Below are 26,162 nucleotides of genomic sequence, written 5' to 3'. Positions count from 1 at the left end.
ACGACGATGCAGCGAAAAAATGTGTTTATCCATCAGGGAGACTCGCAATCGGAGAAGTTTTTCAATGGCAGTCTAGACAGGGCCGACGAACTTCTAAAGGAATGCCAGTTGGTTGGTTGGTTGATAGTGGTTCAAAAGGGCTTGGCAAGTACCTTGACGTACGGTCACGTACCTATCGAGGTACATACATGACAGGACCAAAAAAAAACCCCCCTTGATATCTCAGTCATCGCCCAAAAGAAACATCTTCCTGCCACATGGCCGAAACAAAACAGGCCGATCGATCCTCAAACCAAACTTGTTATCAGAAAACATCTTTTACTCGCAGGTAGAGGGGCAACAATAAAAATAGACTCAGGATAAGCAGGGAAGCCCACACATTACCCTAACCCTATCTGAAACTTGACGATCATTTCCTAGATTCCTCGTTTATCGATCTCCATGGCGTTTCCTTCCTTGCAAGCGATGGCGGTTATGTGCCTACTTCCTGAAGGTAAATAATAACCATGCCCTGCCAGTAGAAATCATATCCATCGTTCGAGTTTCACATAGCCTACCACAGAGGTAGTGTATTTCGTTGGGAATACATAGATAGTATTTACTTACCCAACAAAGCAAAAAATGGTAGCTGCATGGAATGAGAGCAACCATCTGCTGTACATGTATGTAGTGTACATACCGACATGTAGGTACTGTGCTGCAAGAACCCGTGAACACTTCATGCTCATCGATACTCCGGCGGAGCGTATCGCGCAAGACAAAATTACCAAAAACCAGGTTTGCCCCTTAGGTAAATGATACTTTTTAAACGCCGAAGTTGCTGACGAACAATATTTTGCATATTTATATGTAGGCAGGCACCTTCAAAATGACGGTTTTCGGAACCCCGATGGAATAGACTAGGCATCGGAACCGCGCCGCAAGCCAAGGACTTATTGTACCACTGGGCTCTTCCCCCCGCTTGAAGACTCCGGCTTTCTGCATCTCATGAAACAAACCACTGCTTTTCATCCCATGCCTCCCTCGCCTTTTCGGATGCAATACGGTCAATTTATTGTTTTGACGATTTGTTCCCGTGCCGCTGCGGACCTACCCGTAAGGCATGGTGACATAGAAAATTGTTGCCCCGTACCACCAAGCTTAAGGGGAAAACATGTTGGCCTAAATTAAATAAATATCCGTGCGTGTTGTGAACGCGGCGGGGCAAGAGTTTCCCCCCCGGATAATAACCAATAATGCGCTGTTTCAGGAGTTTTTCCCTTTCATTTAATATTATCTATTTTAAAAGTCTCACAGTAATTAACATGTCACCTCTTTCAGTTGAATGATTGAATAGGTAAATGTACTTCAAGTTAAGTATTGATCATTGACAGATTATCAGGCTAGTTGGTTTCAAATTCGCATAATGTGAGTGAATACCGAGTTAACGTTGACTATGAATTATATCAGTACCTGATACGCTAAATTTATACAAAATGAATATCGAATGCGTAACGACAGCTACATAGGTAAAAGAAACAAAACGCGCCAGATCCCCAGATGCCGGAAACAACGAGTGATGGTATATGTCTGTGTTTGAAACACAGCAGAGGAGCGAGATAGGAATGATTAATGATATTTAGAGGTTCAAAAACACCCCACAAATCAATACATAAAATGCATCAAAAAAAAAAAACCTTTCCTGACAACAATGATATCAATGGCGAAAATGTTGAGGAAAAAGATAACTCCCAGATGAAAGGCCCAACTACTCCAATGATATGAAAAAGTAAAAAGAAATAGAGTAAAGATGGGTAAGATTAAAGGGAACCGGGGCATCATCTCCACAGATCCTGTCTGCTTGACCTCTTTTCTTTGATTCCCATGTTGGAACCAGGGACGGTCAATAGGCTTGCCCTATTTTCGGTTTCGAAGTCTGAATTGAAGGCCGAGGTCGTGGGCCTCTCGTATATTGGACTGACAAGGAGTTTTCCATTACCGAGTGCGCCGACCCTGTACTTTGTCCAGTTCATATGATCGAGATTCTTTTCGAAAACAGTCATTTTCTGCGTCCATCCGCCCGCCGCAAAGACACCGGCGTTGGCACCATTAGGCTCGTTTTGGAGACGCTTGTGGAAGGACATCTCGCGGACATAGAGGTCTGTGAGCGAGGGAAGAGCGCCGGCCCATAGTGATTCGGAAAGGTATGCATAGTAACTCGGGGCTGGCCTAGTCAACCTGGTATCCTCACCGATGATCTCGTAAGAGAGGTGAGTAAGCGTTGACGATGAGAGTAGTTGAACTTCGGCTCTAGGGATAACTCGAGAAATAGTTTGATTGACCGAGAGGGATGTGAGGGATGTTGCCAAAGGTAAAATACGATAGATGAGGTGGACAGGGATCGAGGTGTTTGTGAGGGTAAGGGATTCGAGGGTTTTTTGAACTTCAGGTCGAGAGAGGTATGTGCATAAGCCGTCAATAGTGATATTGGTGCTCCCTTCTAGTTCCAGGCTTTTGATGGCCCGGAACTGACCGAATTCAAATGCCGGGTCAAAGACTTCGTCAGTGGCCCACTGCATATCTTTCAATTTAAGATGTCTTAAATACGGCATTGATGAGAGAGCCTGCACCAAATCTCCATTTTCGATTTTCATGTTCGATAACTCAACTACTTCGAGTGATACCCACGGTGGTTCATACCACAAATCCACAAAGTTCTTCTCGGATCCAGGCATCCAGGTCATTTTGCGTAGGTCAGAGCACCTTGTGTAAAGGATGGCCTTCAATGATGCACATGAAGAATCGTCAGAATAGATACCGTCGGGTAGATCAACATAACGCAGATTCGGTAGCAGAGACACAAGTCGAGCCAAGTCCTGCTTGCACGTTTCCCGTGTCATGTAAGGAAGCTTCAGTAGCCACACCAATGCTGGGATCGACTCGCTCTCCTGGAATGTTCGGTACAACAATCGCATTCGTTGCTCGGGAATTTCCAGCGGGGAACTCTGCTTCTGGAAAAATGAACTCCTTTTGCGCCTCTCCGAAAGCTCGCCCTCCATCCCACAGTAATGGACACTGTCGAGTCGAATGCTGCGGTACTGCAGTAGCTGAGCCGCTCGATGCCATTCCTTGCAGACGAGACCTACTCGCGCAAGGTCCCGCATGTTGCAGAGCATGCATCCAGTCTCGGTAACGCTATCTTCTGCAGATTCGTAGGTGTAGTCAAGGGCATGCGGGCAGATGTAAGAAAATATAGCGAGCAACACCTCTGGGGGCGGCCTTGCAGCAAGAGATGTTTGTTTCATAGCACCACCACGATTATAATAGAGTGATGTAGACGATGCAGCATAATTGCTCGAGTAAGCTGGAGGAGCAAGAGTATTTGGGACTGATTGAGAATGCCCATGTCGCTGACGCGATTTTTGAGGCTTGAGCATCACCAAGAGGCGTTTGAAGAAGTTTGTCTCGCCCGATGGCGATCGGCCTCTGTTACGCTCGGACTTCATTGTGGAGAGACAGAAGAGAAAACTAGACTCGTAGGGATCGATGATGAGAAGTGAAGACAAAGAGTGATTTAAGGATGGACCGTGAAATAGACGCTGCAGGTGTAGCGAATGCCAGAATTGAGATGAGGAAGCTTCCGAAGATGAGGGGGAAGGAGAGATGTTTAAAGAGGGAACGAGGGCATGAGGGGAGGTACTGTTTGATGAATACAGCGTGAATGGAAGATCGTATGTAAATAGATTTGTTAGCAGCACCACCGTCTGGCACTTGCCTAGATGGTGATTATCAGTCTGGGATGAGCTCTGGGGGGTGGGAGGGATTGGACGAAGGAGGGGACTGCGCTTACAACAATATCAAGCGTCCCTAGCACAACAGCTAGAAAACATTAACTGGTGCGACTTCTCCCTTGTTAATCTCTCTAGGCAGTCAGTGGTGCCCTTCTCTCTTCTAGTTCTCACTTCAGGGTAGAGAGTAGAGCCGCCAACACTTGCAGCTCTCAACCTTATTGAGATTTCAACATGAATACAAAGTAGATGCTAGCTGTTAGCTTGACGTCAACTCGCTAAATGGCTTCTCGGTAAGTCTCACCGAATGCCACCTTCGCCTCCTCCTGTCTCTGCTAAGCGAATTTGGCTAGACTTCATTACCTCAGCAGCAAGAAGCGGCCAGCCGGTCTTTGTTCTCAAATAAATTTAGATATCTTGCCGGCTTTTGGCAGACCTCCAAAATAACCTTTTTACAAAATTCGTGTGGCTATTATTAAGCCTTGTTCCATGAACCACATGAGATTCTGGAAGGATATGTAACGGCCGCCAGGTCGAGACTGCAGCAGCTTAGCGATCTTCATGTGGGGAAGCATGTTCTGGATGGGTATTCATGTAGGGCAATTGACATAAACGACCCCAACACCCCCTTCCTTCTAAGGCCCTTACATCGATATCGATCCCCTCATATTGGGCCCCGTTTCTTGAATTCTTTAATCTTTGTTTGCATAAACCGCATTGCTCAGCAACGCCCAGATTTCGGAGTAACTCTACACTTCAGGCGGATTGCTGTGTTACAACTCCACTTACCACGCAACACACCTATCAGAGACCCCCGTTATCGATATACTTCGAGATTTCGATGGGACATCTATTTATCCATCGTCCCATGGAATGGACGCGTGCGATGCCTCGTACGCTAACAAGAAACTACATACATACACGTATGTACCTAGCTACGGCATGGATGTTTACAAGAACCGGAGAAGCAAAAAAAGGTACAATAGTTCTGTGTTTTATACCTTTCTGCGGGCTTGGGTCGGGACTTGGGCCTGGATTATCGGGGTATCAACGGTTGTGGCTTCGGAAGTTTAAGAAGCGAATTGGGGGCCGGGATCACTGTTATTTCTCGTGGCCGATAAGATAACCAGTCCTTGCGGGGCCATACCGAAAAAGATGCCTCTGCAGATTTTCGGTATGATTGCCGGAGAAACCAAACCCTGGTTCTTGCCGACTCACCGCTACTCTACTAGCCCGACAGTCGGGATTGGACTTCTTTGCGAAGCAGCCTTTATCGTTATCGGACGAGGGGTTGGTCAATCACCACCAGCTAGTAACCAACTTTAAAGATTTCGGAGCCGCCTTAAGCACCGGTTCAATTTATCAGGGGTTTTAGCAAAAACTCCAATAAAATTGATCAATTTCGGCATATTATTTTCTTCTTGCAAGGTGCAAGTGGTGCAGGGCAGGTGACGTGACGCGCCGGTCCCTTCTTATTTATCTCTACGATGACAGTGTCAAGTACATACAAAGTATCTATTTACATATGTACTTTACTTGTACTTGTATGTACCTACTCTATTACTGACCTAATACATACCCTGTAAGAAACGTATCAGACACGGGTATGTACATGACATTGGACGTACATAATGCTCTCTGCACAAATAACGCCTCGGTTTTCCTCTCGGAAAGGGCATTTTAGGATCCATAGAAGGTGGCGGGAGAATCTACCGCTCGGCCTGCCACCATCGCTTCAAAAGCAGCAGATTCAGAAGGGCCCAGGGCTTCGGCTCCAGTACTCTAATCTGGTGATGAACACGATGGTGATGGCGAGAAGCTAGAGCAATGAATGAATGGTCTGTTTGTTCAACTATATTCCCATTGGATTGTAGAGAACGAAAATTTGTTTCGGCGTTCACGTCATTGCAGGAGGCTCTTCATATATCAATCATGATTGGACAACTGCCACTCAGTATGTAGCCTGGTCTGAAACGGGCTTTGAATGGGGAGTAGATAATGGCCACACTGCATGAAAGGGTATATAATAAACAAATTGGGTTGAAAGTCGTCTCTCCTCTCTTCCTGCAAGGTCAAATGGTGGTGATGACGATGATGCTGATGGGGGAGGGTTCAATCTGAGACACGGGCATGCATGTAGGACTATTATGGTAAGTTGATGGGTTACCGGAACGGGTGTCCTGGTTGGACATAGAATTACTAGTGAAAAAGAATACAACAGGTACATACAGGTACGGCGGTGTAGAATAGGAGAAGGAAGAGCAAAAGAAGCACCATTAGCAACGCGGCAAGAGCACGGGACCTCAAGTTATGCTTGAGCTCGTGGTCCAATTGTGCATGGCGTTTGTGAGGATGTGGTTTAGGGGCTGATGTTGTTCGTGACTTCGTTGTTCTGTGGCTCCTCTGTCTCTCGTGTGGGCCGAGACGAGCTAGATCCGATTAGGAAGATCATTGGACCAAAGTAAGGAAGAAAAAAAGTGGTGAAAAGTCATCATAGACAGAGGTAAGAAAAGGGAAACTCAACGTGGAATAGTTGGTAGAAACCTAATAACCCCTCTATTCAACTCGTTGCCTTTACTGCCTGTCCATCGTGGCCGAAGCGTCTCATAATTTCTGCACTGGCATCTGCTGCTTCGACCTCTCTTACCACACTGGTACTACTATCTATCTAACCTACCACCACCCCATCCACAACTCCACCAGTCATCCGTCCCATCCCCCATCTGCATTTTCGCCTCCCTACCCTGTATCTATCGCCCATCCCACCCCCCCCTCCTCCCACCCTTCCTTCTTCCTCCCTCTCTTCCTTCTACTCCTCGCTATCTTCATCACCCTCTGTGACTATCCGTTGCGCCTACGTACACAGCTTGCTTGATTCCCTTCACTCGTCTTTCCATAGTCGAGTTTTGTTGGGTTATCGGTATCACACTACAGTCAGTCATCATCTCAGCGGTAGCAACCACGGAATCCTCAAGGAACCCACTATACCCATATATAGGCCTGAAGACGATTCATTCACGAATATATTTCGAGTCTTAAAACAGCTTTCAACCCTGCGATCTTGTACTCTAGCAGTAAGAACATTCAGCCATGGATCGTTACGTGGTTATTCACGTGGCCACTACTTGTGATGAGCATGGAGTTTATGTCACGAAAGACTCTGCAGAAGTAATCGAAATTGGTTGGATTCTGCTCAATGCAAAAACACTGGAAGAGGTTGGCTTCCGAGTCTCCAGATCGTGAAACCTACCACTGACGAGCCACCAGCTTCACAGGGAAAGCGTTCTTGTCAGACCTGTCAATACTCCAATCACCCCACTGTGCAGTATGAAGCTCCCCTTCCTTCCTCCAACTTATCAAAAATCCCCTTGTATAATATCAAACTCAGGTGCTCAACGTGGCTCAATGTTTCCGAGCTGACATTGCCCTATCTGTAATATAGCTAGCTTGACCACTCTGACTTGGGAGCATGTACGGACTGCCGGCTCTTTCAGAGATGCTGTTAATCGATTCGACTCTTTTGCCCAGGAATTCCTAATGGCGCAGCATCTAGATTTTACTTTTGTGACATTGGATGCTTGGGATCTTCGTGTCCAGCTGCCCCGCGAGGCCAGAGACAAAGCCGTTGTTCTGCCCCCCTATCTTCAACATTCCCGGACTTTTGACCTTCGTACTGAATATACCCGTTGGCAATCTCACCACCCGGAATCACTTCCCTTTGGACCTTCATCCTTGGCAAATATCTGTGCAGCTCTCGAAGTTGAGCCCGTTCAATCCTCAGCGCCCATAAAACATAACCTACCCTTTCACCTACAGGCATTGGCTCCGGCCTCCCCCCGTAGAGCTATGGAGGAGGCGATCACCTTAGCAAGGGTTCTTCGTGGTTTAATCAAGAAATCTCAACCTCCAGAGGGTCACCCTGATGTTTTAGCCAGGCCGATGGATGCACGAGCAGACGTCAGGGCCTTTTTGAGCGAACGGAGTAAAGTCCTTCACATGAGTGGGCTTCCCCATGATACAACACAATCTGAGTTGGAAAGTTGGTTTACACAGTATGGTGGGCGTCCAATTGCATTTTGGACTCTTAGGACCCCTGATCAGCATAAGCCGACCGGGACTGGGTTTGCCGTATTCTCATCCCACGAGGAGGTAATTTCATAAACCTCATACTTTCAACGTTTCATACGCTTACTTTCGTAGGCCGCCGAGTCACTGTGCATGAATGGACGCGCTCTTAATGAGAAGGCAATTGAAGTCTCTCCCAGCAGTAGTAGGGTCTTGGACAGAGCTGCCGAAATCCTAACACCTTTCCCACCTAGTAAGAACAGGCCAAGGCCGGGTGATTGGACCTGCCCATCTTGCGGTTTTTCGAATTTCCAGCGCAGGACCGCGTGTTTCCGTTGCTCTTTCCCAGCGGTTCCAGCTGGCCCTAACCCCGATGTCTATGGCTATTCAGGATACCCGCAAACCTCTCTAATCCCATCCCAACCCCCATCAATGGGACACGGTGCTGGCCATGGATTGCCAACTAGGACTATGCCGAATAGTGGGGGGATGGTTCCTTTCAGAGCAGGAGATTGGAAGTGCGGCTCTGATGGATGCGGCTACCACAATTTTGCCAAAAACGTTAGCTGTTTGAGGTGTGGGGCCAGTCGCGCAGGAGCTGCAGTAGTTGCGGACACTGCATTTTCCTCGCCTATAGATGGACCCTCGCCATATGGGGGAGTAGGGTTGGGCGGTCCTCAGGGGCTGGGCGGCGGATCTGGACCAGTTGGTGGACAATTCAGTGGAGGTGGGGGTTTCCCTGGCCAGCAGTTTGGAGGTCAGAGTAACTTTGGGTTACCCTCCGGTCTTGGTGGCGGTAACGGTGCGTTCCCACCTCTCAACACTTCGATGGGCCCTGGAGTCGGGCCAAGCTCAGCCGGACCATTCGATCAAAGAGCTGAACAGGCTTTCTCCGCCGGGGGTAATGGACCCAACGGGATGTATGGCGGTATGGGCAATGATGATGCGGCGTTTTCTTTCCTCTCGGGAGGCTTGGGCGGGCTTGGACTTGATGATTCCAGAAGGAAGGAAATTAATGGTGGGGGAAGGTCTCCTGGTGCTTAAATTAAAAGGCTGTCTGTACAATGGGAATTGGGTGGGTTAAACGGAAATATCTGGAGTTGGGTTGGTGTGCGAGTGGGATGATACATGGGGAATTCCTCCTCAAAAATTAATTTGTTCACAACGGGATTAAACGGCTGTACTGGAACGAACAAACGAGCGAAACCGGTTGGTTGGGCATTTGGGTGGTGTTGGTGGCTATAGGCAAAAACAAAAACAAAAAAAATGAGTATCTTTTCTCTATCAAGTTCTCCCTCCCCTTCCCTTTCTCTATATCCAAAAGAGAAAGGGAAACAAATATCTATCATAAAATGCTGGCCGGAGATTCTCCATGTGGAAACGAATATATTTTTTCTCCCCTTTTATTCCTTCTATTTCATGTCTTGTCATTGCGGGAAGGAGTGGCATGGGTTGCGCGGATATAAAAAGTGGTTAGAATGGGAATTTGTCTTTATTTTGTATTCTTTGTAGTTGGTTTGGTGGGGTATACCGGTGGGGGCTCGTCGTTTTCCTTGAACTTTTTCTCTTATCTTGGCAAACTCGATCGAATAGGTTTTCTGGGATTTTTGTCTGGGGGCATTTTTTTGGCGGGGATGGGGTGGGAAAGGGGAGTGAATATTGTGGGTTGAATTTATCATTATGTCTACTTGTTTGTCCTTTTCCTTTCTTCCTCTTTCTCTTTTCATATATTTTTATTTGCATTCTATGGATATCTTGCGGGAGGGGGGGTGCGTCGGTTGGTTGGGTAACTCGGGGAGAGTTTAAAAGTCTTTTTTTCCTCCTTCTTTCTTTTCGGTTCTGTATGGAGCGGGAGTGTACTGGTGATTGAACATTTGCTGGCTGGCTGGCGGGATTGGGGGTTGCATGGGGAGCCGGGAGTCATCATTATTTGGATATACTGTGGCCAGTATATTTTTATTACTACAGTTCCTATTCCATTTTTTTCTTTTTCTTTTTCTTTTCCACTGGGCCTTTGTTTCTCTTGAAAATAAGTACTTTGCAACTCTGGATATAACTTTATAATGTGAGTTTGGTTACTTAAAGAGGATCATTAATCAACAACAACAAAACAACTCTTTTTGTTAGACCTTATGTACATATCAGGCCACCGAGGGGAATTTCCTGCGGTGAGGCATTTGAAACATGACCTGTCACTCGTGGCGTTGCCCTGTTGATGCAGATTTCGAGGGTGACGCTGGCGTGCGACAAAGGTGTTTCGTAGAGGGCATGAAATTTAATTTTTATGCTTAAAGAGTCCAGTCAGTAACAACATTCCTCTCTCCTTTGAGTATCAGCACCACATCTACATGTGCATAGATGCATGCAGAGTTCTTCGGTATCCACCACATTGACGTCTGACATCATGTACTCCGAACTCCGGGAAAAAAAAAAACTGCCCCTGAACGCGGAACCGTGGCACAATGTGATAACACACGTGTTATTCTAGTCTCATTTGCAATTGGTAGGTTGATGCAAGACCAGTGAATCTAGCCCACCATTAATCGGTGTTCGCTCCTCCTCCTCTTCCCTCACCCACCTCACGTACCCCCCGCTTCGTTTTTACTTCTTTATTCTTTGCAGAAGCCTCGAACGGTTACTCCCGTTCGTAACCCAGGCTATCTCGCCGTGCGTACGTATGGAACTATTCCCTATTTTACGTAAGCGCTGTTGTGAAGGAAGAATCCATGTTCTTCAGCCTTGGTGCAAAGTAGATCCTGCTGTCTACGCTTTGACAATTTTTGTGGGAGTGAAGGTGAAGGGGGGGGGGGGGGGGTTGTGACAGTTAGTTAGCAGCCTGCATAATTGGTTAACGGTAACAGTTACAATCTGTTATTGCTTTTTGAAGGTCTAGACCTCTTTTTTTCATCGACGTTGCGGTCGCCGAGCAAAATCCGCGGCGGCGGCCAGGTCGGTCAGTGTGGGTGGGATTCAGATATTGAGATTTGGACTGCTGTAAATACATCTGGAAAGCCGTAGGCGTAATTGTGATGCAAGCTTTGCAAAGAACGGGGTCCAAATTATAGGAACAGACCCGATTGTCGAGGTCTTGGGAGGAAAGCACGTGGTGGTGCATGGGCGATCACTCGTGTTGAGCCCCCAGACCGTGAGTAAGCGCGCGATATGTATAGCTGCTACCCAGAACAAGTCCATAATATGTCTAGATCGTACATAACCGGTTCATAACCTCAATGGTTGCGTAAACCCCGGTCTAGACGTTCTACTGTGTATGTACCATGAAGTCGTAAATGTGCTAAGCTTTGAAGTACTGATGATATCAAAATATCAGACATCTTGCATAGCATATACAGAGTTTAGGTCACCGCATTCTGCTTGGTAACCGAAGTAATCCTGCTAGTTGTAGCTGACACATTCCCCAACATAACAGCAAGGCGAAGGCTTACTTTCTGCGTGGCCATTATCATCTACTCTTTCCGGTGTGACTAAACCTCATGTACTGCAAACCACTACTACACGTACCAGTATGATAGAACCATCGCTCCAATGAACTTGATGTTATATAAATTTGTGGTTGGTATGATGACCGCAAGAGCTAAAGAATAACCAGTAGGCTTTTCCGGGTCCCATTCGGGTCGGACCGGGCTGATAAAGGTACCATAATTGCACTTTTCTCAGACGGTTGCCAAGAGGATATTTATCGTTTGTGCCCTGTAGTTGTTTCTTGGCAACCGTAGACTTGAACGACGCTTGATCCAGTCGTTAGCAATCCCGGTTCTCTACTGTTATAGGCGGCTATCGTGTGTCTAGGCCGGGGCCAGACTGGTACGCATTATGAGGCACCATAACTATCAATATCAATCTCCTAAGAGCTAAAGGAGGATTGCTTGGAGGAGACACATCTTACTTTAGTGAGGGACGTAAATCCGTTTACTCTGTAGACTACCAACAATGGTTGGTGTCTTGAAAGAAATCCCCAACAGCGGCGCAAACTCAATAAGTCAAGCCTAGGCCTTATAACAATAGTCAGGGTTTAGGGGGATTCCTTTCATGGCGGTCCATTGGAAGGTCTGGCAATTTATATGGTTGGAGATATGATGGATGGAATGTATTGGATTGGCCGGAGTCGAAGGGGGGGCTTTTATGACTTTCACTAGTCTAGTGCAGCAATCCACATGGTATACGCTAGCAAAACTCTAAATTGTCCTTTGGGAAAGAAGTAAACACTGTCCTTTGGGAAAAAATAGATACATCACAATGAAATCCCCACGGTCAATCCAGCAACACCTCTAGCTATCGATGACCAAGTATCAAGAGCCACGGGCCAGAAACCCCAAGGGGGACCTTGAATCCTGCTAGTATACATATTACGGAAAATCTCCAAGTGGCGGTGAGTGAGATAAGCTATGTACATATGCAGCTTCTTAAGAGGTGGCTGGAATTGCTAACATTTGGCAGCACGTCGGTGTGGTACAGCTCCTGTACTCTACGCACGGTATCCCCGGCGGAGCTAGTTCGACACTCTCAAATAGGACAAGGCTTACAATACTGTAGGCCTTAGAAGTACGGGCACTTTACAAAAGTGTTCATGATTACATGTTTAGAGCACCTTTGATATCTAGTAAATATTCACACAAGTACCCCCCACCCTACTGCGCATGCGGGAGCCTGGCGGGGGTTAACTTGTGTCACAGCTTATCACTCGCATCCATCATGAATTTAAATTGCTAGCGGTTCTTGTTTCTGGAGTGGTTTGCCAGGAAAAAATTGTTTAAGAGAGAGTTTATTTTCAAAGAGCCAAGCTTGCTATGCGTTCGAATCCATCCAGCACAAACAGTAATAAATTTAGCTATCTACCCCGAATCGCGCCCCATCCCCCGCACACTAACACACACACACACACACACACACACACAGACACACACAACCATCGAAAAACGAGAGGCAGCCAGCCAGGGAACAAAGACAGCAAAGGAAAAATCGCAAACCTACCAACATCCGTGAACACAATATCGCTGCCGCTTCAGAGGTGAAGGGGGCATCCATACTTTGCATTTTTTTTTTCTGTTCACCACAAATCGGTTAGTTATCCCGTCTGACCCATCGATTAGGAAGAGGTAGCAGAGCAGGTGCTTAGCTTAATACTAACTTTTTTTTTTTTATATTTTATTTTTATTTTTCTCGGGGGCGCCACGGGGGGGACACCTTTTCACGGAAATACCAAGAATCGACGCGCAATTCGAAAAAAGCCCATCCGAGGAGTATCCGGCATTTGGCTACACATGTATAACAGTATGTGCCATGTTGATCCTTTTTTTTTTTCAGAAAAAAGGATAGAAATCTTCTGTCCGAGGAGTATCCGGCATTTGGCTACACATGTATAACAGTATGTGCCATGTTGATCCATTTTTCTTTTCAGAAAAAAAGGATAGAAATCTTCTGTCCAAGTGTTATGTTTCTTTTCAATGCCCGCTATTCGCAGGTAGTTGTGGAACTTGCTGTGAGGCAGTTTCCGTTTGTAGATCGTGGAGCTTGCTGTGAGGCAGGTTCGGATCCATTCAAGCTAAGTCAAATATTAACACCAATGGTCAATAAAGCAGAGTTGCTTGGAGTTCGAGCAGAGTTGCTTGAGCGGTGAGGCTTGAGCAGCATGTGCTTAGAGTCGAGAGACTTGAGAATCTGAAGGCATATCGCCCTTTGAGAGACTTGAGAATCTTGTGAGACAGTGAGGGATTATCCCTATCCATGATTACCCAGCTACCCGGTTAGACCAGGGAGGAGGGTTTGAGTACGGTTCTACAGAATTGATAGTCTAGCAACCACCTGTAACCATCGCGTTAGCAAACAGAACCATTCCCGCTAAGTTCACCACCACTTCCCCTGGCCGCCAAACGGGAAAAAAAAAAAAAAAAAAGAAAGAGAGAAAAAATCAAAACAAAGAAAGAAAAAAAGAACAGTTACGAGCGTGTGGTGTGCATGTGTCTGGAGAAGGAGAAGAAGAAGAAAGAGAGGAAGGGGGGGGGGGGGGGGCGAGGTGAGGTGAGGTGACGTGAGGTGGTCTTTATAACAGTCAGGCAACCCGCCCCTTGCGTGCCAAGGCAGATGATCATGGCTATAAACAGACGCTGTGTAACGTCAAGGGTCGCGATGCCGGAATACCTGAGCCCGGTGTGCTGTGCGCGGGATCGGTACCTCTACTCAACATGGGGCAGGAATATAGCAAATGGGCGGATGGCGCTGTATGTAGGTATGTACTTACAACACACCATGCACGCCTCCATACTCAGAGAGTTATGTGCCTAAATCCTTACCCACAGGCCATCCATGGCCGGGAGGTTCAGCTTTCGCTTTAGCTACCTATTCTCGGTGAATCCACTATTGACTATGGGAGCCTAGGGACCGAGCTATATGCAGCTCTACAAGTATCTCCTCCGGGGCGGTAGCAATCCCACAATTCCCCAGAGGACGGAAAACAAAGGGAAGGATTACTATCCACCCTGCATCACAGCCCATCACTCGGCCATCATCTACCCCCAGCGGTGTTACACCCCACACCCAGGTTTCCGAACACGACCGCTATTGCATACCGCGGACTTGGCCATTTTTTTCTATGTATGCAATAACAGCTGCGCGCGGGAACGGAGTGCATTTACGAGTAGAGTACCTACTGCATGCACCGCACATAACCCGGGACGAGCCTCCGCACAAACGGGCGCAGGGACTGGGTATATATCACCCTCTCAGAGGGCCAATGATCGCACTGCAGGATATCCGGTGTTGCGCATGATGGGTTACGGAACAGGCCCACTACCTTGCTTATGTTTGGCTAGTTTACCGCTATTGACACTGGCTCTACCACCGGCCATTCTCCCCACCTGGAGCTCCACAACACGATGTCACCCCCATCCTATCCAGTCCCCCCCCCCCCCCCTTTTCTCCCACCCACCACCACCACTACGCCAGCACCCACTACGCCAGCACGGCATACTTCCTCAACCGCTCCGGCACCGCCCCCCACAGCCCCTTCCCCTCCAACCACGACCTACTAAACAGCCTATCCGCATACCTATACGCGCCATCACACAACACCGTCGCCACCGTCTTCCCCGGCCCAATCCTCCTCGCCACCTCCACCGCCGCAACCACATTCAGCGCGCTACTCGCACCCATATACAGCCCCTCCTCATCCAGCAGCCTATACACCATCTCCACGCTGCTCTCATCACTCACCTTCACGCTCCCGTTCAGCAGCTTCACCTCGGGCCGCAGGTTATCCGTAACCCGCCCCTGGCCGATGCCCTCGGTGATTGACGAACCTGAGCGCTCGACCAGCTTCCCGCCGGACTGGATGTAGCTGTGCAGCACGCTGCCGGGCGGGTCCGCGAGGACGCACTCGGTGCGCCCGTCCGAGACTTCTTTGAGGTAGCGGGTGACGCCGGCGAGGGTGCCGCCGGTGCCGGTGGCGCAGGTGAAGGCGTCGACGCGGCCAGCGAGCTGCGACCAGATCTCCGGGCCGGTGGTCTCGATGTGGGCGCGCCGGTTGGCGGTGTTGTCGAATTGGTTGGTCCAGACGGCGTTGGGGAGGGAGGCGGCGTGGCGCTGGGCTTGGTGGTTGTAGTTTTGGGGGTTCTCGAAGGCGACTGGGGGGGGGAGAGGGGGGGGGGGGGGGGTTAGCTGTGGCCGGAAGAGGGGAGAATAGGGGTGGGTGCGGTCTCTTCTTTCGGGAGTGTGGTGCTGGGCATGGAGTAGACTCCCGCGAGCTCTGGGAGCGTCGGGGGTAGCGAACTCACACCTGCTCTACAAGAGTACTCAGGCACACCAGGCCCGCGCCCACAAAGCCCACGAAGAGAAGAAGAAACCCACCGCCCGCACCCGCACCACAACAACGAAAAGAAAAAGAAAAAACTCAAAACTCACCAGCCGGCACCGGATACACCTCCGCGCCCAACAACCTCAGCAGATCAATCTTCCCCTGCGACTGCGTGTCCGGCATATAGATGACGCACTTGTACCCTGCGCCCCCACCGCACAATCAGCACCTTCCCCCCACAGCACAGCACAGCAGAACAGGAAAAAACAGGGCAGGGCAGAGCAGAGCAGACCTTTAGAGCGACACACATGCGCCAGCCCAATCCCCGTGTTGCCCGCCGTGCCCTCAACGACGGTCCCGCCGGGCGCGAGAAGGCCCTTCTCTTCCGCCTCCTTGACGAGGTACAGCGCGGCTCTGTCTACAACACAACACACGGCGTCAGCAACCACAACCCCAAGCAGCACAGCACAGCAGAGAAAAGAGCAGGAAGAGGGAGAGAGAGAGAGGAGAACCTTTGACAGACCCCCCCGGGTTCATAAACTCCGCCTTGCCATAGATGTCGCATCCCGTCTCCTCGCTTACCCTGTTGAGGCGGATCAAGGGCGTGTTTCCGATCGCTGTATCACACTTGCGGCGTCAGTACACACTCCTTCGCCCTACACCCTACACTCTACAGGGCAAGAGAGGGGGGGAAGAACCTCCGACAAAGCCGTTCACGGTGCGCTGTGCCTTCGACACCTTTACGCAGTAGGGGCTGGCGCACTCCGAGGCGGTCGCGTAGGCGCGGCGGAGACCTAGGCGGAACATTGTGTGGGGTGGGGCGTATGTACAGTCGAGTCTATGGGGTCTATGTCTACTATATTACGACGAGAGAAGAGGAGTGAAAACGAGTACAGTGGAAGAGAAAGAGAGGGGAAGAAGCGGGCACGCGAGAAGGGGAGGAGGAGTGGAGTGTTCAAGATCACAGGTTTAATTTGCAAGTAGGCGGGCGCGGGCGCGGGAGTGGGTGGTGGTGGTGGTGGTGGCGGTGGCGTAGATCGTGTCATGCAGCGCAATCAGCGGCGCTGTGATTGGCTGGGCGTGTTTGGTGTTTGCGTGGGCGGCAGGTTGTGTGCGTGTTTGCGGGCCCTGCATGAGGCGACAGCGGGAGATTAGATTGTGGAGAGCGGCATCGATGGATTAGATTGGGGGTGGGGAGATTAGATTAGACACCGCAGATTAGATGGTGATAGATTAGATACGGATAAGATAACGCCCATCTAATCACAGCCACCGGGCTCGATAAACACACCCTTGACAACCCCGTCTGTCTCTATTCACCTCCCACAGCACAGCACAACACAGAAACACAGAAACAGAAACACAGAACCACAACCACAACCACAACCACAACCACAACCCCAACCACCGCCCACACCAATTCCTATAACCACACAACTACAATGCCCCCCGCCAAACCCCCCCGCGCCCCGCGCGCCCCCCCCCGCAAACGCGCCCCACGCCCCACGCCCCCCGCCGCCTCCCCCCCACGCTCCCCCTCGCCCCCCTCGCCCCCCCCGCCCTACACACCCCTCTCCACGACCCTGGCCACCGTCTTCGACAGCGCGCAAAAGACGACCGCGGGCCACCGCAAGCTGGCCGTGACGCTGCGCGCGACCTACGAGCAGTGCATCGCCGGCACTGGCGCCATCGGCGCTACGGTCCCGGGTGGCGGGGGGCAGAGGGGCGAGAAGGCGTTTGTGAAGGAGTTTTTCCGCTTCTTGGATCGTGTGCTGGTGGTGAAGAAGGGGGAGGTGGTGGCGGACCGGTGTTTGAGGTTTGTGGATGTGTTTGTGAGGGGGCTGTTGGAGAAGGGTATGTTTTGTGCGATATCTGTGTTCTGGGCGAGTTCGAGGAGTGAGGGAGTGCTGATATTGTGGGCGAAGATAAACCGAAGCCCAAGAACAAGAAACCAAAACCTACCCCCGCCGCAGACGGCGCAGAAGGCGACCCCCCACCCGCCGAAGAAGACGCCTCCTCCGACGACGACGACGAACCCCCCTTCGACCCCGCCACCTTCACCCCGCAGCCCCCGCACCGCTTCGTCCTCGCCCTCCTCCAACACCTCACCCCCCTCCTCTCCAGCAAAGAAAAGGCCGCCCGCTACCGCACAACCCAGCTCCTCTCCCTCCTCCTCTCCAACACGCTCCCCCCCTTCCCCACCGCCTTCTCCACCGTCTCAAAAGCGCATCTTCACAAAGACGCTCACGGAGCTCAGCAAGCGCCTCAAGGACCGCGAAGCCCCCGTGCGCGTGCAGGCCGTCGTGGCGCTCGTCCGCCTCCTCGAGATGGGCGTCGACGGCACGGACGCCGACGACGGCGCCAGCGAGGACGAATCGACGGCTGCGGCCGCCCCCGCCCCCGGCGGCGCCCTCGCACTGCTCCTCGACGCGATCGAGAAGGACCCCAGCGCGGACGTCCGCAGGACCATCCTCTACAACGTCTCGCCGACGCCACACACGCTGCCGTATCTGCTCGCGCGCACGCGCGACGTGGACAGCGCGACGCGGCGCAGCGTGTTTACGCGGCTGCTGCCGACGCTGGGGGACTTCCGGCATCTGTCGATCGGGATGCGGGAGAAGCTGTTGCGGTGGGGGCTGAACGACCGCGACGAGAGCGTGCGTGTGGCGGCGCGGAAGATGTTTAATTACCGGTGGGTCGAGGACGTGGGCGGGGACCTGCTGTCGGTGCTGGAAAGGCTGGATGTTGTCGGGGACGGGTCGCAGGGCGGGGTGAAGGAGGTTGCGATGCGCGGGTTCTGGAGTGAGCGGAAGGACGTGGTGGAGCAGGTTGTGCTGGATGACGAGTTTTGGGAGAACCTGACGGCCGAGAGCGCGTTCCTGGCCAGGTCGTTCAACGACTATGTCAAGAGCGGCGGAGGCAGCGGGGGCGGCGGCGGCGGCGGCGGCGGCGGCGGCGGTGAGGGCGGCGGAGCAGGTGGGGCAGCGGCAGAGCTGGAGGAGAAGATGCCCGAGGTGACAAAGCTGGCGTTCTGGCTGCAGCGCTACATCAACAAGCTGATCGCGGCCGTCGAGGCCGAGGACGAGGAGGCCGGCGAGCTCGAGTTCATCGTCGAGCAGATGCTGATGATCGCGCTCAAGACGGACTACGGCGACGAGATTGGGCGGCGCAGGATGTTCACGCTGCTGCGCGAGAGCCTGAGCATCCCGCAGCTGACGGAGGGCGTGACGAAGCTGGTGGTCGAGTGCCTGGGCAAGCTGAGCATGGGCGAGGGCGACTTCTGCATGCTGATCCTCGAGGTCATTGCGGAGGTGCACGATGCCATCGAGGACGAGCAGCAGGAGGGCGACGAGACGGTGGGCGACGATGCGGCGTCGGAGAGCTTCCACTCGGCGCAGAGCGACATTGAGGACGGCGTGAACGAGAGCATCACCGTGCGGAAGGAGAAGGAGCGGGAGCGGGAGCGCGAGACCGCGGAGAAGAAGCGCAAGAAGGCGGCCGCGGACAGCAGGAAGAAGAAGAAGAAGAAGAAGGCCTCCCAGCAGCAGCAGCAGCAGCAGGACGAAGACGCGGACATGATGGACGTCGACATGATGGACGTTGACGACGCCGAGGAAGAAGAGGAAGCTGAAGACGACGACGAGGAGGACGAGGAGGAGGCGCGCGCGATCAAGGAGATGATGATCAACCTCAAGTGCCTGCACATTGCGCAGTGCATGCTGGAGAACGTCGAGGGCAGCCTGAAGCAGAACACGCATCTGGTGAGCATGCTGAACGGCCTGATTGTGCCGGCGGTGCGCTCGCACGAGGCGCCGGTGCGGGAGCGCGGGCTGCACTGTCTGGGCCTGTCGTGTCTGCTGGACAGAGTGAGTTTTCTTCCAATATCAAACCTCCCCCTCCCCCTCCGCCTCCGCCTCCCCCTCCCCCTCTTCCTCTATAACCCCCTCTATTCAGATATCAGACATACTAACACCCGCAGACCCTCGCCGAAGAAAACCTCACCCTCTTCGCCCACTGCTTCAACAAAGGCCACGAAGCCCTCCAAATCTCCGCCCTCCACATCATCTCCGACATCCTCACCATCCACGGGTCGACCCTCTTCACCTCCCCCAGCTGCGCCGTCGACCAACGCAGCCTCTACCGCCTGCTCGCAAAGGCGCTCAAACTCGACGACCACACCGACGTGCAGTCCACGGCCGCCGAAGTCGTCTGCAAGCTCATGCTCGCGCAAGTGATCCAAGACGACGAGCTGCTCAAGTTCCTCGTCGTCGCCTACTTCGACCCGGCCACGGTCGACAACCACGCGCTCAGGCAGATACTGACGTACTTCTTCCCCGTGTACTGCCACTCGCGGCCGGCGAACCAGGGGCGCATGGCGCGCGGCGTGGTGGGCATCCTGCATGCGCTCGTGGTGATGCGCGAGGGCATGGGCGAGGAGGAGGAGATGGTGGGGCTGGGCGTGGTGTGTGCGCAGCTCGCCGACTGGACGGATCCGAGGAAGAATGTGGGCGGCGGCGTGAGCGCGGGCAAGGGCGGCATCGCAGAAAAAATAGTAGATCCCGACGTGCAGGTGGTTATGGCGGCGGAGATGCTGGAGAGGGTGTTTGCGGGTGGCTGTGGCCGTGAGTTCTACCCCCTCCCCCCCAACTCTAACCCCACAGAAAACAGAAGAAGAAAACTAACAACACGGGATGAACAGGCGAAGAGAAGAAATGCCTCCTCTCAACCCTCGCCAAGCTCTACATCCCCGCCGACGCCACCCCCGAGCGCCTCCGCACCCTCTACGAGCTCGTCGCGCGCGCCATCGAAGAGAACGTCGCGGTGGACGCGCCGTCGCGCAACGCGCTGAACAAGCTTGAAGTCTCGCTCGGCAAGATAGTCGGTGATCTTGCTGCAGCAGCGGAGGACACTGTTATTGCCCCCGCGGAGGATGATGAGGAGGGAGAAGGGAGCGAGTGGGGGGGGACGGTGGCGACTGTATTGTTGGATGGGAGGGAGGAGGAGGGGCGGTATGAGGAGGGCGAGCAGGAGAAGGAGGAGGAGGAGCAGGAGGAGGAGGAGGAGGAGGACGGGGAGGAGGAGTAGATAGACTTCTTTTTGGTTCCTGTTTTTTTTCGGGCTTCTTGTTTTTTCTTGTTGTGGTTGGCCTTTTTATAGTAATACCTTTGATTCTCTTTCTCTCTTTGCAATGCGGGTGTATATGTGTGTTGGTAATGATTCTGGCTGGCTGGCTGGCTGGGGAAACGAAGATCGGACTAGAAAATGGCTGGCAGAACAATATAGCGCAGCATACACCGCACTTACATGCAGTACTTACTGCAAAGCACAAGAAACAGATCAATTCCACACCCCAAACTCCACAGAGTTACAAAAACAAAAACCTAGTGGCCCAAGACAAGTTTATAAGCCTAGCTCTACGTCTTACATAACCCTCCTGCCCAGGAAGTGAGCCGAACCGGCTCGGGGTCACCCAGTTGGACTACCTCGGGAACCGTACCCCCAATACCGCTACCTAGGCCATTGGGAGGTCCAGAGCTTTCAGCTGTAGAAAAACTCAATGAGCCAGACCTTTACTTTAACCTTGGGCAGGTTGCTGCTATGCAGGGTCAGGGTTTAAAAAAAAATCCGAAAAGTGCAGAGACAGTAGGTACATATCAGAAAGATATGCAGCCTCTGCTGCTGCTGCTGCTTGCTTTACTTTACTTCCCTACCAGTGGTACACACCACATGCGCACCTTCCTTTCATTCCAGGCCAAAACCAACCCCACCCCATCTGATACAGAGCCGAACCTGATGACCGCCAACACCCACTTCCAGCCCACCCGTTACCGTGAAACACTCCGCAGCAGTTTTGCCGTTGCCCTTTGCCTACATGTATTGATCGATAGGCCTATGGCGATAGGAAATACATGTACTTACCAGCTTCGAAGCGCTCTTTTCTATATAACTAGAGCGTATTTACCAGGGTAGGGCCGGCGCCCCCCGGGGTAGCTATGTAGCTAGGGCCCTTTCTAATTCTATAGCTAGATCTAGAGCTATAGAGCCTGTGTATTAATTCCGAGCCCGCATGCTCCCTGTGAGCTGGCCCCATATATAATAGCAGCTTGGAGAATCTTGGCTTCTCTCTTGGCCCTCAATGGATAGATGCCAAGAAAGGGTCAATGATCAAACACCCACTTACCGCCCGCCGTCCCCCCACGCTCCGAACGGCCAACGCACCATCCTAGATTCACCACTATTTCTATTCCCAAGGTCGTAAGCTAGAGACCGCATGTACGTAAAAACAAAGCAGGTGTTTCAGCTGCGTCATGAGATCGCACTCGATGGTGATTAGCTGAACCATATCACTGCAGCCACCATACCTACTGGGAGAGGGGCAGATCATGTAGATCTAGATCCTGTAAAAAAAAAAAAAAAAAGCCCCTCTCCCAGCAGACAAACGCAGACTGGACACGTGAACACGGTACATATCACATACGCAGGGGGGGTACGTTGGATGCCTGAAGCACCGCCAAGCCTTTACGGCAGACCATCCAAAGACAACAAAGGCGAGGTATATAATCCCCCACCCCCCTCCCAAACCACCACATATTATCCTCCTGGATCCTCATCCCCCGCTTCGCTGTTTCTTATGTTTTGTTCTTGATCGCTTTGCCTGTGTACCTGTTTGCTTGCCTGCCTGCCTATCTACCTACCTGCCTACCTATCTGCCTGCCTGCATATCTGCTTCTTGTTTCTATGTTCCTGTATTTTCATGCTAGCTACGCTGTCAACCCTAGTCCAGTCCCCATGCTAACAGCCCCCCCCCCCCAGGAGCCTAAGGGAATGCCTAGAATCCAAGTGACCCGGCAGGGGCACAACGGATCGAGTTTATAGTAGCAAAGCAGAAGCAGCAACAGAGACACCATGTATGCAGGACGAACCATGTATGCAGGACGAACCATGTATGCAGGACGAACCATGTATGCAGGACGAACCATCCCAGCACGTGCGAAACACTAGTATGCTATAGCAACCCGAGGGGGAGGGCTATAGGGGCTAGACAGCAGGCCGGCTTCATTGCTGGCTTGTTTTATGATATATAGGAAAGGCTGGCTTCATTGCTGGTTTTTTTATGATACACAGGAAGGCTGGCTTCATTGCTGGTTTTTTATGATACAGAGTAAAGGCCGGCTTCATTGCAGGCTTTTTTTTGGAAGCCCAACGGTCACGGACTGGCGGGCGGATCTTGTAGACATCCAAGGGATGTTTAGGTACTTCTCTTTATTGAGAGGTTTTCAAAGCTTGCGGCTCTTCCCCGGGGGGGAGCTGCCCGATGAAAAAATAAAAAAAAAAAATAAAAAAAAGTATATCTCCCATCACAATCTCTTGGTTTGCTGAGTGTAGGATGGCTAATGCGATCCCGCGATTGGGGAGAGATAGAAAAAAAAAATCAAAAGTATGGATGTTGAAGGGCCAAACGGGACCTGAGACAGCGCAGCGGACAACGGCTTGGACCAGAGTGATAGTGGCAGTAGGTTTCTTCTCTTTTTTTTCTTTTTTTTCTCGCGATCTCTTTTTTCCTTCTTGTGTTTTTTCCGGTTGGGATTTTTTTTTTTTTTTTTTGTAAGTTCGGGGATAGAGGTCAGGGTAGGCGACTAAATATACGCAGAGTTGGCAGCAGGAGTGGATTGATATCGTGATATTTCTGTACCAGCTAGTGAGGTTAGAAGTGTTGAATCCAATGATGTGTTGCCAGTCTCAATTAGGATCATAGTGATACCAATAATATCCTCCATCTACCTCGGCTTCCTTTGACCGTAAATATGCGCTTTGTGCACCCCGCTCAAGACACCGGATGGCTCTGGTATCACTTGTGGCTTTTGGAATCACCTGTAGCAGAGCACTCCGCTACTTGCCATAAATAATAGGGTGAATAGCGTAAAGATTTAAGTAGCTATCCGTAAGCCCATTACTTGGAGTGGAAACACCGCCGAAGTACTTTCTCTCATGTGTTTAAAGTAGGACGAGTCTTAGAGTTTTTCAATTGGTATAGATGTCCAAGGCCAATACAAGTTATCTTATAGAAGCCTGGACAGGACACTATTCCTCTTGACAGCGGGTCCTTTACTGTTCGACACCGTGACCTTACTGCTTTGAATGACACATATCCAACATCATGCATGCAAGGAACTACCGTCGACTGACCTGCCATGAAGTAAATTCACACCCACCACCCCACCACCCCCCGCGCCCAAGCAAAAGGCACCAGTAAAGGACCCCCAATAGTAGTTACGCATACTTCTACACCTGCTACCCCACCGGAACACCACGTCAAGACTATACTCCCAACCAGACTCCAAAGCCAAACGAAACAGAACTCCTAATTAATTCCACGGCCAAACAAGCCGGGCTGTGCTTGATCTTGTCCGCCCCGTACAGCTTGGGATAGACCGCGGGAGATGCGTGGACTTTGTGATTCCCGGGCTTTTCATAGTTACCATAATGACGAGCCTGGTGTAGTCTCCGCGTAGTGTATAGACTTCGGCTTCTATCCAGTGTGAGTATGGCCTCTGTTTTTGTTTTACCGGAGGGGTGATGTAGAGATGTCAGTCCCGTTCGTAATGTAGTAGTGGTACGTCGGGTAAGGTTAGAACAAGGTCAGATGTGTGCATGCGTATATCCTACTGAGGTTATCTGTAGTGCGAGTAGCAGCACGCGAAGTTGATGGATCATGATGTGCTTCAAAGACGTCGGGGTACATAGATTTCCAGGGTTAGATATCTGCCCCTATCCGCCTCTTGCCTCAAGTACTACTTCCGGTGCACTGAAAACCGTGTGGGCGGGTCGGTCTAGTGGTAGACGGCTCGTCCTGGAGGAACACCGAGTGTTGAGAACTCCATGGCCAGATCCAATTCCGGTGCAGAGTGTGGAATATTTAAAATATTCTATACTCTGCAGTACTTTTTGTTATTCCAGTCCTATCCGGTAAGCTGTTAGGCTACATGTACGACGTATCTAGGTCGTCACATAACCGGCACCGAGACGTCCAGCTTCATTGACCTGATCTCAATACAAAAGTCCTAACCCCACGTGCACCCCAACGCAACGTTCCCCCAAAAGCTACAGCGGGGGCTTGGCAGAATCTACCCGAGTGACATCCCATGACGCACCCTAAGGTCTACCTGTGCAGGCATTCTCCAAGCGTGTTGGTTACACAAGTAGTGATCGACCTACATCCCACGCTATGTATGCACTATATATACAGAAAGGGCCCATTCCTCCTCTATCGATTAATAACACTTGCATGCTCCGGTGAACACAGCTCTCAAGCTTAGTGTGGTCCATGAGCCGGCTCAAGTCGAGCCGACATATAAGCTCGTGCTGGCTCGGCTCCTAGGAAACAGAAGCTCGCAAGGTTCGAGTTTTGGTGGCAGGCTCATAAAATGGCTCGAGCCGGTGGTCAATGATACAAAAAACAGGTTATCCTTGCACTAAGTGTAGTAAAATGGCAGATATAGGCTTCATTTCATGGATTAATACTGTGAGAAGGCAATAATTGTTTGAGCATTCAAGTAGGTATGACTCTGTCTTTTTTTACCGCTTTTATAGCTTCTGAGCCTAGCTCGAAGCAAATGAACTGAGCTCGAGCCCAAGCTCGAGCCTTAGAGAAAACGGCTCAAGCAGACTCAGGCTCGCTGGAAGGTGAGGCTCACTCCTAAAGAGCCGAAAGCTCGAACCCAACACTCGAGCCGGCTCGGCTCATAGACTACACCACTCAAGTTCTCGGAGGCTTCTTCCTCGACAAAGAGAGAAGAAGTACATCTGGTAGGGTCTTGTATACGAAGGCCACATGTGGACGTAACAAATGCATAGATTTACGTATTGGTATTATAAGGCCAGGCAAAGCTCATAATTCAAGTACCTTAGTACACGTACCTACATGGTGTATATAAATAAGACCCCGGTCATGTAACAGCCCCCTCACAAAAATAAAAAAAGAATTGATGATGTCGACAACCCCAGATCTCCTCACAGCACCAAGACCTACTTACTGAGTTTCGATATGTTAACCACACCACTACTGACGATGGAATACAAGCGTGACATGTCGAAGGTTAACCTCACCGGTCCTTGGCGTTATGTAGTTACCATAATAGTACCTTGCGGAAACGGGGGGCTCGATTGGTTAGATACGGTACCGGCCCGCAAGTACGTGCACTCCACGCACACGCACGTATCCAAACCTGACATCCCTGGTGCTCGGTCCTGGAATGTAAGTACCGTACCCCACCTACGGGTACATTAACGGCGTGGGGTGGGTGGGCCCTGCTGTTGCATAACCACAATCATCAGAAGAGAGCTTACAGGATGTGGGTCATTTTCCTGGATCGTCAATGGCTTTGAATTAAGCACCCACTTGGCTTGGATCAAATCAGAGCTCTCTAGTGCCAGAGCAGTGTGTGCTGATTGCATCGCTCCATTGTGGCGGGGTAAGTTTCCACTAACGCCCACAAATCTTCTTGTTGAGAACGGTTACAGGC

At 51.1% G+C, this 26,162-nt stretch overlaps 4 protein-coding genes across 4 annotated transcripts; 2 read left to right on the top strand and 2 right to left on the bottom strand.

Annotated features, from left to right (window-relative positions):
- Positions 1 to 1,817: 1,817 nt before the first annotated feature.
- On the bottom strand, positions 1,818 to 3,485 carry H6S33_004045 (uncharacterized protein; the record flags this gene model as incomplete). Its single annotated transcript, XM_044835409.1, has 1 exon — positions 1,818 to 3,485. One exon carries the CDS (start codon positions 3,483 to 3,485, stop codon positions 1,818 to 1,820), a length of 1,668 nt encoding a protein of 555 aa, XP_044691579.1.
- Positions 3,486 to 6,857: 3,372 nt separating this feature from the next.
- Positions 6,858 to 8,876, top strand: H6S33_004044 (uncharacterized protein; the record flags this gene model as incomplete). The annotated part of the gene is made up of 4 exons (XM_044835408.1): positions 6,858 to 6,983; positions 7,035 to 7,137; positions 7,210 to 7,916; positions 7,968 to 8,876. 4 exons carry the CDS (start codon positions 6,858 to 6,860, stop codon positions 8,874 to 8,876), a joined length of 1,845 nt encoding a protein of 614 aa, XP_044691578.1.
- Positions 8,877 to 14,798: 5,922 nt separating this feature from the next.
- On the bottom strand, positions 14,799 to 16,446 carry H6S33_004043 (uncharacterized protein; the record flags this gene model as incomplete). The annotated part of the gene is made up of 6 exons (XM_044835407.1): positions 14,799 to 15,008; positions 15,060 to 15,469; positions 15,747 to 15,842; positions 15,932 to 16,057; positions 16,152 to 16,256; positions 16,338 to 16,446. The coding sequence occupies 6 exons, from the start codon at positions 16,444 to 16,446 to the stop codon at positions 14,799 to 14,801; spliced, it is 1,056 nt and encodes a 351-aa protein (XP_044691577.1).
- Positions 16,447 to 17,081: 635 nt separating this feature from the next.
- Positions 17,082 to 20,724, top strand: H6S33_004042 (uncharacterized protein; the record flags this gene model as incomplete). The annotated part of the gene is made up of 5 exons (XM_044835406.1): positions 17,082 to 17,493; positions 17,565 to 17,854; positions 17,880 to 19,505; positions 19,619 to 20,261; positions 20,339 to 20,724. 5 exons carry the CDS (start codon positions 17,082 to 17,084, stop codon positions 20,722 to 20,724), a joined length of 3,357 nt encoding a protein of 1,118 aa, XP_044691576.1.
- Positions 20,725 to 26,162: the final 5,438 nt, after the last annotated feature.

This window comes from Morchella sextelata, assembly GCF_020137385.1.
Source record: "Morchella sextelata strain SCLS chromosome Unknown scls_16, whole genome shotgun sequence".
Classification (NCBI taxonomy): domain Eukaryota; kingdom Fungi; phylum Ascomycota; class Pezizomycetes; order Pezizales; family Morchellaceae; genus Morchella; species Morchella sextelata.
Note: the sequence above shows the minus strand (reverse complement) of the source record. Positions and strands in the feature narration are given on the sequence as shown.